This window comes from Helianthus annuus, chromosome 10 (assembly GCF_002127325.2).
Source record: "Helianthus annuus cultivar XRQ/B chromosome 10, HanXRQr2.0-SUNRISE, whole genome shotgun sequence".
NCBI classification, from domain to species: Eukaryota; Viridiplantae; Streptophyta; class Magnoliopsida; order Asterales; family Asteraceae; genus Helianthus; species Helianthus annuus.
In genome coordinates this window covers 161,971,801-161,984,414 of record NC_035442.2, presented here as the reverse complement: position 1 = coordinate 161,984,414, position 12,614 = coordinate 161,971,801, and the positions used below count along the sequence as shown (strand labels likewise).

Below are 12,614 nucleotides of genomic sequence, written 5' to 3'. Positions count from 1 at the left end.
AGTGTTTATAAACATTTAATTATTTCATATATACATGTATACAATTATTCGTCTATACAACTAAAATATTTATCATATATAGTTAAAAGTTACTATATTCATATGGTCGTATAGGCTCGGGAGCATAATTAAGCCCATTATGTAAAACCGGGCCTTGAGCTCGTTTATTAAATGGGCTCCAATAATTTAAATTCGGGCCGGAGCTTGTTTAAGCTTGATTTTTAAGCTTTTTACGAGTCGATCTGGAGTAGCTCAAGAGCAACACGACTCATTTACACCCCTACTTATATCCACACAACGTATATTATTTAATACTTTCAAATTCTTTATAACAAACACACCCTTATATTATTACAAACTATTCTACATTTACAAAACATTTAAACTATAGGTTTGTAAACTACACTTGAAGAATATTGGAAAGTCTTTAGACTAAAAAGTAGTTTAGTGATGACGAGGGATATGTGTTTGAATGTGACACATGGTGAGAGAACCTTGACCAATGACCAATGACCAGATCAAATATATTCTTAATCTGGTCAATAGTTGTGAATCATTGAGATTTTGTTTAGGATGATTTGATCTTTGATCACAACCCCAAATTATAGGTTAATCAAGGGTAAGTAACATACATGATACACTTTTTTTTGGACGGCAAGTAACATTCATTTAACATGTAAAAACAATATTTCTATCCAACTTTTGATGATAGCATTATTCAAAATGAATATTCGGTTTTCTTACGTAAAAGAAAAAAAACAATTTTCTAATCTAGATGCCAAGACCACTAGATATGAATCTTAGATATTTAACCCAACAAAAAAACTAAGCTTTTTGAATAATTTCTTTTTTATATCATATCATTAGATACACACAAACAACAAACTAGAAAACAACTCTAAATTTAGAACTAAGAACCACCTAATACGTTTATCAACTCTAAATTCATGTTCTTGTTTAGTTTAGTTCTGAATTTTAGTGGTAGATCTATATTTTTTCCTGCTAGGCCGATCTTTTATAGATAGCCTAGTCGGATTTTATATATTTTTCTCGTTTGTGAGGTTCCCAAAGCTTGTTTTGGGGTGTCCTCTTTTAGGAGTCTCGGGGGGTATGCCCCCTTAAAACCTGTAACACGTTTTTTTTTGGAATATATTTGCCGGGCAATGCTCACTTATCCAAAAAAAAAAAAAAAAAAACTCTAAATTCAGAACTAAGAACCACATAATACATTTTTATGTGATGTAATTTTTTTATCTAATGAAATGATAAACAAAGTGAGATATATGGCTGCATAAACACCCTATATATTAGTGACATAACCAAAGCAATAAACACAAACATACATCTCACAATCCCTGACCTCACGTTGGGCGGGAGTCATGAGCAGATAAAAGCAGTGGTACCGGTGTTTATTTAATTCGTAGCGGAAAAATTCATTCAGGACCGTACTTAGGAAAATTTCAGAGTTGTAAAACACCAAAGTTTAATATTAAAAAACTGGGATAAAACCCATATTACAAACAAAAGTTTTTATAGGTATAAACCCTATTTTCACAAAACATAATTTATTTTCTTTATTCTGGTAACATACTCACTTTATTTAAGCCTTCAATACTTCATAGCATGCTTCTTTTACTTTCACAGTGAGTTACCTGAAACGCGTTTAAAAACATTTTACCAGCGAAAAATACTGGTGAGTTCATTCATTTGTATAAAAAGACACATTGTTATAATTTACAACATTAAGAGTTTTTACATTTGTTTATATCTTTCAATTACTTAAATCAGTATTTGTCACTCGGTGACAGTTCCTATGATTGTGGTCATATCACTAATTGGCTAACTCTATGTCCAATAGGGAAGATGATCAAGTAGTGTATACAAAACCCCACATATCGGCAGTAATTTCAGAATACAAAAACTTAATCACTGTAAGTATAACTGAAAAACATTTGGGGTTTTGAAAACATTTGATAAAAATAGAATGACTCACTTTGTAGATTTAGGGTTTATTACTATAGCCTCCTGGTATTAAGCTTGGGTTCCTAGTAAATACACAATGCAACACGTATTGGTGTATTAACCCAATTCAACTTTTAACGCTAATCACGAGATCATAACCCCAACATAGTTAACAAAGTATAGCCTTATCCAGGTAGCACTTTGACATACGTTGATGGGTTTCAGATTGATCGGACAGGGCATCGTACCAGTGATCAGGGTTAAAACACTTACTACGGAGCAGAGTTTAGGGTTTCAAGGTATCGGGTATAACAGCAGAGTAGTACAGAGTGAGAGAGAAAGTGAAAGAAAGAAAGTTTGTGAGCAGATTCTGAATGCAGATTCACGTCCCTTTTATAGCCGAAAATTGACCACCTCGCGTCACGCGACCAACTTGGTCCAACACCGTCGCGTAGCGCGACCATGCTAACTAGAGCTTAGGTGTAAAGACTCATCAGGTAGGTATGCCATGTGGCTACCACATGTCCTCCGTCGAATATAGGGGTGTCGCGTCACGCGACCAGAACTTACTAACACCATCGCGTAGCACGACGAGACTTAAACATGGTTTCCCTCGTTTTTCGTGCTGGTTCTCGTGGCACACGTTCGGGGTTTCGGTTATGATCCGTTATGTTCTTTGTGATGGTTGTTACAGTATAATACATAGTAATAGTAATAGTAAAGATGAAGGTTGATGCTTTTCGTGTTTACATGTTAGATCAACCGATTTTATGAACTTTTAGCCTTACTCATTATACTATAAATAATATATGTCTTTAACTCATTTATTTTCTATTTAATTTGATTTTTCTCTAATAACTTGTGTTCATTAGCTTTTACAAATGAGATGTTCAATGTTGTGGGAGTTATAGAGGATTAAATTGCTATGCCATACTATGAAATTATGGGAGAGGGTAATCTAGACTAGACTTAGAAAGGAAACTCAGGTTAAGGTAGATCAATTTGGTTTCATGAAAGGGCGATCAACTACGGAAGCAATACACGTTATAGGAGATTGATGGAATAGTATAGGGAGAAGAATATGGATCTACATATGGTGTACATTGACGTTGAAAAGGAATATCACAACGTGCCACATAGATTGATTTGGAATAGTTTAGAAGATAGAGAGGTTTTTTGGGAAATATATATACATAACTAAATATACGTATCTCAGGAATTAAACTAGCATTCGTGCACCGGTAAGGGATACTGATTTCTTCCCTGTAGAGATAGGCCTTTACCAAGGGTATGCTTTGAGCCAGTTTCTTTTTGTGGTTATCCTGGATGAGTTCAAAGTCGATCAAGAGACGGTTTTGTGGTGCCTGCTTTTTGCGGATGGTATCGTGTTAGTTATAGAGAATAAACAAAGTCTGAATGTGAGATTAGAGGAGTGGCGGGCAACTTTTGAGGGCGAATGTTTAAGCATTAGTCGCTCTAAGAACGAGTACCTTAACTGTGATTTCAGTGGTGCAGGCATAAACGAGGACACTCAGATTACCATTAAGGGCCAAGTCGTTCCCGGACAACTAAGTTTAAGTAATTATGATCATTTGTCCAAAGGGATTGGGAGATAGATAGCGACATAGCTCACCGTGTTTATGTTGGATGGTGTAGGTGGAGATTAGTCACATGGGTATTGTGCGACAAGAGGTTTCCAACTAAATTAAAGCGGAAGATTTAAAGGGTGGCAGTTAGACAGGTTAATGGAACATATTGTTAGGACATCAAGAAGACACATATGCATAAAGTTAAAGGTAGCTGAGATGAGGATGTTGAGGTGGATGTGTGGGCACACTAGGCTGGACAAGATAAGAAACGAGGTTTTTCGGTTAAGATTAAGGGTGTCTAGTATATCTTATAAGATAAGGGAGGAGAGGTTGAGATGGTTTGGACATGTCAGGATGAGGCAGGTGACGGCCACGGTCAGAACCGTGGAAACTCTCAATGTTGAGGGGAGGAGGAGTAGAGGCATGTCGAAATTGACTTGGGAGAATTGGATTACGTAGAATTTGCTAGACTTGCACCTTTGTGAGGACATAGTCGAGGGTAAGAGTTTGTGGAGACGTAGGATTAAGGTTAAGGATTCTTAGGAGGATGATACAATTTTGTATTGCTTTCTCGATTTAAGAGCTTAGATTCTTTAGTCTGTTTCAATGGCTTGTGAATATTATAACTTGCATGTGTGTTTATTTGATGTGTTATCTGTACCTGTTATATCTTTTCACCATTTCTTATGTTTGGTAGCTTAGTAAGAATATCCTTAAAACTTTTTATGTGTTTATATGTTTATGCATGGTTTATTTGATTCTTTTGTCTGGATATGAATTTGGAGCTAGGGGTCTCATTAGAAGCAGTATCTCTATCCCTCATGATAGAGGTAAGGTCTGTACACATCCCACATTCCCAGACCCTACGAATAGTTTGGCTATGAGTGGGATTGTACTGGATACGACTGTTGCTGTTGAATACGTATTTGTGTTTAACTTTTTTTCCCCAAAACATTATGAGATAAATTTTGTTGAAAACGAAGTTGTATTCATAACAGATTATTTGTTTGGTATTTTAAACTATACAAGTGTCTCTATCGTGATGAGCCGAACCGATTTCGATTGAACAACATCGACACCAAACCTGGTTTTTGATTGATATGATATACGTGTCAATGTCTTTTTAAGCAACAAACCAAACCGGTACTGACCTAAGGGTGGAGGGGGCATAACCCAGATACCCAAAACTACCCGAATCAAAACACCCAATCATATTAAACCACCTCATTTTTACCCAAATTACTAGGGGTGGTGTTCCAAATTACCCTAGCCTTTTCTCTTTAATATCCAAACGAATGAAACCATCAAAAACCAACAACCTATATCACCGATACACCCGCAATAAATACCTGTGTTACTTACAAAAAGTACCTTACAAAACCACAAAGACTATCCAAGCATTTTACTTCTATACAAATAAACAAACACTACCAATTATTTTAAACTTTTAATAACCAATCTCCAAACCCCCACCCCCCAATAAATTAACCATTTTACAGAATAACATGAACTACATAATCTTTGAGTAAAAAAGAAAACAAGAAAAGACGGTGGCGTTTGACCATTCTTATTAATGGAGTCAAAGAAGACAAGAAAGAGAAACCTAATATCAAGATTAGACAGATCAACACAGCTGTCATACAAATAGCCGATCTAGTTTTTGGGCTTTGCATACCCCTTTACACACCAGATTAAAACCCTACAGTCACATTTACATACATACATACATACACACATCACCTATACATACACTACACCTTACTTGATGCTCCTCCTCCTGCTGATGAGGTAAACCATACCAAAAAGGGCTTCTTGAGGTTTCCATTTTAGCTCTCAAATTTCACAAACAAACAACACCCAGATTCAAAAAAACAATGGAACAAGGAGTGAAAGGGGGAGATGATGAAGTTCAAGGCTCAAGTTTGACCATGGAGAAAGTGGCTGCTGCTAAACAATTCATAGAGAATCACTACAAGACCCAGATGAAGAACATTCAAGAACGCAAAGAAAGGTCACATTTTTTTTCATAAAGTTTTGATTTTTATGAGAATCAAAGTCTTGATTTCAACACCCTTTACATGGGATTCGTGTACTATGCATTTTGTTTATTGTTTTGTGTTTAATTGGTGAATCTTGAATTTTTGATTTTAGGTTTAGTACCTTATTGTTTTCTGCATTTATTGTGTTGTGAGATCTACACTTTGGTTGCTGAAAATTTGGTGGAGATTGAATTGATCTTAATTTAGTAGGTTAATTAACTAAATTGATTAAATTGGAATTTTAACTTGGCTTTTGAGATGATGCATGTTGTTGATTTGGAATGTTTTGTGGGTTTCTTGGATTTTTCGGTTTGAAGTTTCTTAATTAGCTTGAAATGGTAGTTGAGAGTGTTTGTTGGACACCCGGTTTGTATCGCCGACAGCCCGACATCACTAGTTGATCTTGGAGTTTAATTGTTTAAAGATACAATATAATCATATGGGTATGGATTATTGGTGAGTGTACCAGACTGGTAATGTATTATGTATATGTGTTGCTAAAAGTTGTGATGTTTGGCTTATTTGGTGGTGGGTTTTGTAGATGATTCACATTGGTGTGCCAATTTTCTAGTCACTTTGAACTCTGAGTACTTAGCGTTTATTAAGTAGACGGTTTTAAAATGTATATATGTGTAGGGGCTTGGTGGACAAAAGTGAAAGTGCACTAATTTTAACGTTATTTTACTAATTTCGTGAAAATAACGTTAAAAGAGTGGGATTGTTAATCATGCATCATGTGGTGACGTTGATAGCTGAAAGACAAGGGAGTACATGCACTAATCGGCGTTTGTCTCAATTGCTGAGTGTTATGTGCCTTATGTCCAAGGCTTGATGCAAAAATACTATCGAGCCGGGGGTCTCACTGGAAGCAGCCTCTCTATTCCTACGGGGTAGAGGTAAGGCTGTCTACATCTTACCCTGCTCAGACCCTACCTTAGCTTTGCTGTTGGTGGGATATACTGAGTATGATGATGATGATGTTTTAAAATTATGTTGTTACGAAAGTTACCAAATGATGGTAACAAACAGTAAGAATATTTTCGATATGAGTGGAAATTCGTCTTGATAAACTATTATATTTTGCAGGCGATGGGTTTTGGAGAGGAAGTTGGCTTCTTCGGATGTGCCGAAAGAGGAACAGATTAATCTGATTAAGGATTTAGAGAGAAAGGAAACCGAGTTTATGCGACTTAAACGGAACAAAATATGCGTTGACGATTTCGAACTGTTGACCATCATTGGAAGAGGCGCCTTTGGAGAGGTTAGAAATACACGCAAAACAATTATATGATGAATCGCATTAGTATTTTTTGAAATTTCGGTCATTTAGAAGTTAAAATAATGAAATGCACTTTCTACCAATTTAATATTCAGGTACGACTATGCCGGGAGAAGAAATCTGGCAATATTTATGCAATGAAGAAACTAAAGAAATCAGAAATGCTTGTTAGAGGACAGGTAGATATATCTTCTCGTTGACTAGTCAAACTTCTTATCTATGCAGTTAATTTCGCCGATATATCGTTGATATATAGGTTATCGGTCCCCTGGTGAGATATCAGTGCAAAATATCGGTATCAATATTGTCGGCGATATTAACCCATATTTGACCGATATTGGACTGACATGTGACCGATATATCACCGATTTTCCCGATATCAGTACCTTTCTTCTTAGTTCTACCATTCGTCTTTCTTCTTATTGTTGCTATTAGTGTTTTAAGTCTTAATTGTTAATTGTTAGTGTTTTAAGTCTTAATCAGCTCCTACTTGCTACCGTTGTTAGTGTTAAATTTCTAAATAAATAAATTCTACATTATTTAAAATTACTGATATCCCACCGCGATAAACGATATCTCAAATATCGGTCTTTGACCGATATCCGATCTTTACCGCATTAACTGTATAGCTTCTTATCCCTTTTCTTTATTGTTATTTAGCAAATTTCATATTTATTTTACAGGTGGAACATGTTAGGGCTGAGAGAAACTTGCTTGCAGAAGTGGCAAGCCACTGCATAGTGAAACTATACTACTCGTTTCAAGACACCGAGTATTTGTACCTCATTATGGAATACCTACCCGGTGGTGACATGATGACGTTACTAATGAGAGAAGACACATTGAAAGAAGACGTTGCTAAGTTTTATATAGCTCAAAGTGTTTTGGCTATCGAGTCCATTCACAAACATAACTACATTCACAGAGACATAAAACCGGACAACCTTCTACTGGACAAAAACGGTCACATGAAGCTTTCGGATTTTGGCCTGTGCAAGCCACTTGATTGTAGAACGTTATCTACGTTAAACGAAAACGAAGCCATGGTTGATGAAAATATACGAGAACCGATGGACATTGATGGCTTTCCCGATGCTGAAAACGGACATAGATGGAAAAGTGCCCATGAACAGCTTCAGCATTGGCAGATGAATAGGAGAAAACTGGTTTGTTTCTATTTACACCTTTGCCATTGTTTTTTTGTTCATTTTAGTTGATTTTTTTTTATTTTATTTTATGTAAAAAGGCGTTTTCAACGGTGGGCACACCGGATTATATTGCTCCTGAAGTGCTGTTGAAGAAAGGATACGGAATGGAGTGTGACTGGTTAGTGTGATATGTGCTTATTATATATACAATATATTAATTTTATTACAAAAATTAACGACTCTTGTCTCTTATTATTATTATTGTCCTTCATGCAGGTGGTCTTTAGGTGCAATAATGTATGAAATGCTTGTTGGATATCCTCCGTTTTACGCAGATGATCCAATAACCACATGCAGGAAGGTATCACATATAATTATTTATTTTATTTTCTCTTATAATATGTATCAGAGATTTATGCATATACTGTTGTTGAATGTCAGATTGTTCATTGGAAGAATCATCTTAGATTTCCAGAAGACACAATGTTGTCACCAGAAGCAAAGGATCTCATTTACAGGTTGCTTTGTGATGTTGAACATAGGCTCGGTACATGCGGGCCTGACCAAATAAAGGTATGTAACTATATTTTACTTGATGCCTGCCACTTCAATTCACCGTAATTAGTTATTAATGTTTGGAATATTAAATCTCAAACTAGCGGCAACAAAATATGACTTGAGAGAATTCTAATCTCATTTAACATAACGTCTCTTCGCTTTTCTCTAATACACACCATAGTTGTTAAAAGCCATCGCCTCTTGCGCCTAGGCTCATTTTCCAAGCTAGGCGAGGCCATTGCGCTTTAATTCTCCAGGTGATGGTTATGCACAAATTTCGGCAAGATTCCTAGATTCCGGACCGGCTAAATTCTCTAAATTCCGGCAAGATTTTAGCCAGATTACTACTTTTATCTAAGGAAAACAGAAAACTACTTTTCTACACTAATATTTTAGAACTTTTGGTACCAAACAGATGATATTAAATGTCATGTAATAGCTTTAGTTTATTTTATTTGAAGAATAGTATTAATTCTCTATTACATTAAGGTGGTGTTTGTTTTTCTAAAAAAGATTGCGCAGGCTCTTCTGTCTGCGTTGCGCAGACCACTCGCATACATTGCTATCTGCAGACTGTTTGTTTTTCCGAAGACGTTTCATTAAAAAACGTCTGCACGAGCTCTTCTTGGTGCAGACTTGGCCCAGGCACTTCTAAGATCTTCTAAGGCCTGCAGAGAGTTAAACACCACCACCCACCACCATTGTCCATCACCACCACCGTCCACCACCATACATCATCACCAGTTTATTTTAGAAGTCTGCATACGTTAAAAAACAAACAACCTTCTTCTTGCAGACTGCAGAGGTTTGGTCCACCTCTTCTTCTACAAACGTCTGCAGATGTGGTCCGACATTTTACCTCTTAAAAAACAAACAATACCTAAATATTTTAAACTTTCTTTCATTGTGCGCTTTTTTTTCCTCAAACCCTTGCCTTTATTGCGCCTTGCGCCTAGGCCCCAGGCGAGGCTTACGAGCCTTTAGTGCGCCTAGCGCCTTTAATAACTATGATACACACAAACACACGTTATTTGATCACAATTCTTAGCACCCAAGATTCTTTTTCATGTTTCTCTTATTTCACCTCTTTGTATTCTATATCTTATTTTTAAATTCTTTAAAAAGCTAATTGAAAAAAGTTTTTATAATTCCTAAATATTAATTTTACTAACTATTTAATAATTCCTTTATTCAACCTATGTAATACATGGGTTTCTAACCTAGTACACGCATATGTGTGTGCGCGCGCGTGCATGTGCGTGTGTATGTGTATGTGTGTGTATATATATCGTCAAATTTACTTCACCAACCTGAGCTGGTTATTCGATATCACATAATCAGTTTCGAAGCACGCATCCATACCACCCCCTTAAACTTATATTGTACTTATGTTTGTTTAATGTTTTTACTAAACTGTGTTTGTTTGTCTCAGGCACACCCGTGGTTCAAGGATGTCGTGTGGGATAAATTATATGAAATGGAAGCAGCTTTCAAACCCGAAGTCAACGGGGAACTAGACACCCAAAATTTCATGAAGTTTGACGAGGTATTTACAAAAATACATTACTACGTTTAAAGTCATTAACATTTGTCAGTTCAATTCGGGCTAAGTTTTTGAACTTTACTTCAGTTGAACCCTCCAACTTCAGGAAGAACTGGTTCAGGACCCTCACGAAAGGTTCGCCTTTCTTTCTTTGTAATGCAAAGTTGTATAATACTTCTTTATACTCATCATAGCGGTTAACGGTTCTGTTGTAATATTTGTATTGTCAATATTATTATACAGCAGCAGTTGAATCCTAAGGACTTGAATTTTGTGGGCTATACGTACAAGAACTTTGATGCTGTAAAGGCACTGCGTGATAATCCTGGTAAGTTAGTTGGCTGTGGTGGAACTAGAAAATCTGCAAGGGGACGAATTAATTATTAATTATTGTTTATATATATATTAATATCATTACTAATTTTTGTTAAAACTTTGACTAGATCTCATGCGGAGTGCATCCAGTGATTCCTTATATGGTAAGCAAATACCAACTTATGTTGAAAATTAAATTCTTAAATTCTTATATAGAGGTAGCAATTTTGACCTATATAAATGTATAAAACGAAAAAAAGTTAGCTAAAGGGAAATAGATCAGGTCAAACGGGTCGAAAGTCATGCAATGTGTATCTTTAATACGTAAAACCTCTTAAATCATTTTACTCAAATACTTGTATTTATCAGTTAAATGATGCATTTCTAAATGATATAGTTTCTGTAATATTATTTGGAGTAAAATGCCATTTTCGTTCTTGAGGTTTGGTCAGTTTTGCGACTTTCGTCCAAAGGTTTGTTTTTTCGCATCTGGATCCAAAAGGTTTAAAATCTTGCCATTTTCATAAGCTCGTTAACCTTTTGGATCCAGATGCGGAAAAACAAACCTTTGGACCAACGTCGCAAAACTGGCCAAACCTCAGGGACGAAAATGGCATTTTACTCTATTATTTAACAAAGTTCTTGTTTGCAAAAGACACGGACTTTTTGAACAAAAAACGTTTGATGTCAACCCGACTTGTTACTAAACCGACCCACCAATTTTGCTACCTTTGCCCATGAGCTACCCGCTCTCAGATGAGTACCGTCTTGTATGCATTTGCCTAAAAGACTGTTTCACCCTTTGCGATTTCTCTAATACAATAAAAACCGTATTTTGACATAACAGCAGGTGAGCTGAAGATGGAATACACAGCAAAAGCAGCAAACAAAGAAAGCGACATACCGATGCTGACAGCAGTTGACGACTCAATGCTGCCGTAATTAGCTAATGGGATTAGCGGCATAACTTGTTTATTACAATCAAGTTGTTGCCCATGAAAGTGAACTCCTACAGCTACTCTACATTTGCCATTAGCCCCTTTCCTTGAACTAAATTCTACCAAATCAAGATTTGAGGGCAGTATTGACCACTTACATTAGGTCAGTCTGGATTTGGTAAAAAGAACTCTGGAAAAAAAAAAAAACATTATAATATAAAGTGTACAGTAGTGTATAAAAAAGCCCAAGTGAGGGGTGAAATGAAACTAGCAAGCATCTGAGAACTAGGGCTGTGTGTTATGTTTTGCCCAGGTTGGCAAGTCAAGAACTTGTCTTCTCTTGTGGCAGTTTCTAGATTTTTCTGGATATTTCTGACTATTATTATTATCTTTATTATTATTGTGTGAGCTTTTGGCAGGAGATGGTCTTTGGTAGTTGCTATAATCTTGATTAATGTTATGTGACTTCTGTCTTGTGTTATTCTGGAAAATTGTTATAGTTCATTTTTTTTGAACGGGGTCCAGTTAGGATGTCGTTAACTGGGTTAGTAGTTAGTATGTTAAAGAAACAATTAGATAGGTTGGTCAGTTTAACCTTGCTTCCTATTGAATCTATAAGTTAATTTTGATGAGAAAATTATGATATATTTATTTTAAAGAACAAAAAACTTGATACACGAGTAAAGATATATACACACTCATAGCTACATGAGTAATATCCCATGAATATAACAATCCTAAAGCACCCACAATAGTGAATAGTGTAGCTAAAAAACGCGGCCACGTAAGCATATGCTCACCCTCTTCATGCTTTGCCCGTCTCATAGCCAAAACCAACTCTATAAACGCATCCTCTCTCCTCCCTCTCACATAAACCGGTCCTGAACGTTTTTGCACAAAAACATCAATCCATCCCTACAATAACGCGTCTAAAAAACGTAGCCACGTAAGCATCTGCTTACGCTCAACAGACTCTACCCCTCTCATAATCAAAACCAACTAAAAAACGTCATCTCTCCTTTCCTCTCTCACATAACCCAGTTGTAGACGTGTTTACACAAAAACATCAATCCTCCCTCTCTTTTTCACATCATAACCTCTCTACTTAAAAACGTCAAAATCTGTTTCATGATTTATTAAAAAGAATCCCATCACATAACACATGTCCTTGTTCATCTACCCTAAAAAGTTGCAAAAAAAAAAAAAAAAAAAAAAAAAAAAAAAAAAAAACATTCTTGAAAAA

At 36.0% G+C, this 12,614-nt stretch overlaps 1 protein-coding gene across 2 annotated transcripts; it reads left to right on the top strand.

The window, feature by feature from the left end:
- The first annotated feature begins 5,174 nt into the window (after nucleotides 1-5,174).
- Nucleotides 5,175-11,813, top strand: LOC110886245 (serine/threonine-protein kinase 38). 2 transcript variants are annotated; one of them, XM_022134021.2, is made up of 12 exons: nucleotides 5,175-5,562; nucleotides 6,677-6,851; nucleotides 6,965-7,048; nucleotides 7,553-8,035; nucleotides 8,116-8,195; nucleotides 8,294-8,378; nucleotides 8,459-8,590; nucleotides 10,008-10,121; nucleotides 10,206-10,253; nucleotides 10,365-10,446; nucleotides 10,562-10,597; nucleotides 11,281-11,813. In XM_022134021.2, exons 1-12 carry the CDS (start codon nucleotides 5,426-5,428, stop codon nucleotides 11,373-11,375), a joined length of 1,551 nt encoding a protein of 516 aa, XP_021989713.1. In that variant the 5' UTR covers nucleotides 5,175-5,425; the 3' UTR covers nucleotides 11,376-11,813. The 2 variants fall into 2 exon arrangements, with proteins under 2 accessions (XP_021989713.1, XP_021989712.1); XM_022134020.2 differs by having other exon boundaries at nucleotides 5,176-5,562; nucleotides 10,362-10,446.
- The last annotated feature ends 801 nt before the right edge of the window (nucleotides 11,814-12,614 follow it).

Bases quoted from the DNA above. Each gene is read 5' to 3' on its own strand.
- LOC110886245 (XM_022134020.2), top strand. From the start codon at position 5,426: ATGGAACAAGGAGTGAAAGGGGGAGATGATGAAGTTCAAGGCTCAAGT. The intron at 5,563-6,676 runs GTCACATTTTTT...TATATTTTGCAG, and splicing joins ATTCAAGAACGCAAAGAAAG to GCGATGGGTTTTGGAGAGGA. The intron at 6,852-6,964 runs GTTAGAAATACA...TTTAATATTCAG, and splicing joins GAAGAGGCGCCTTTGGAGAG to GTACGACTATGCCGGGAGAA.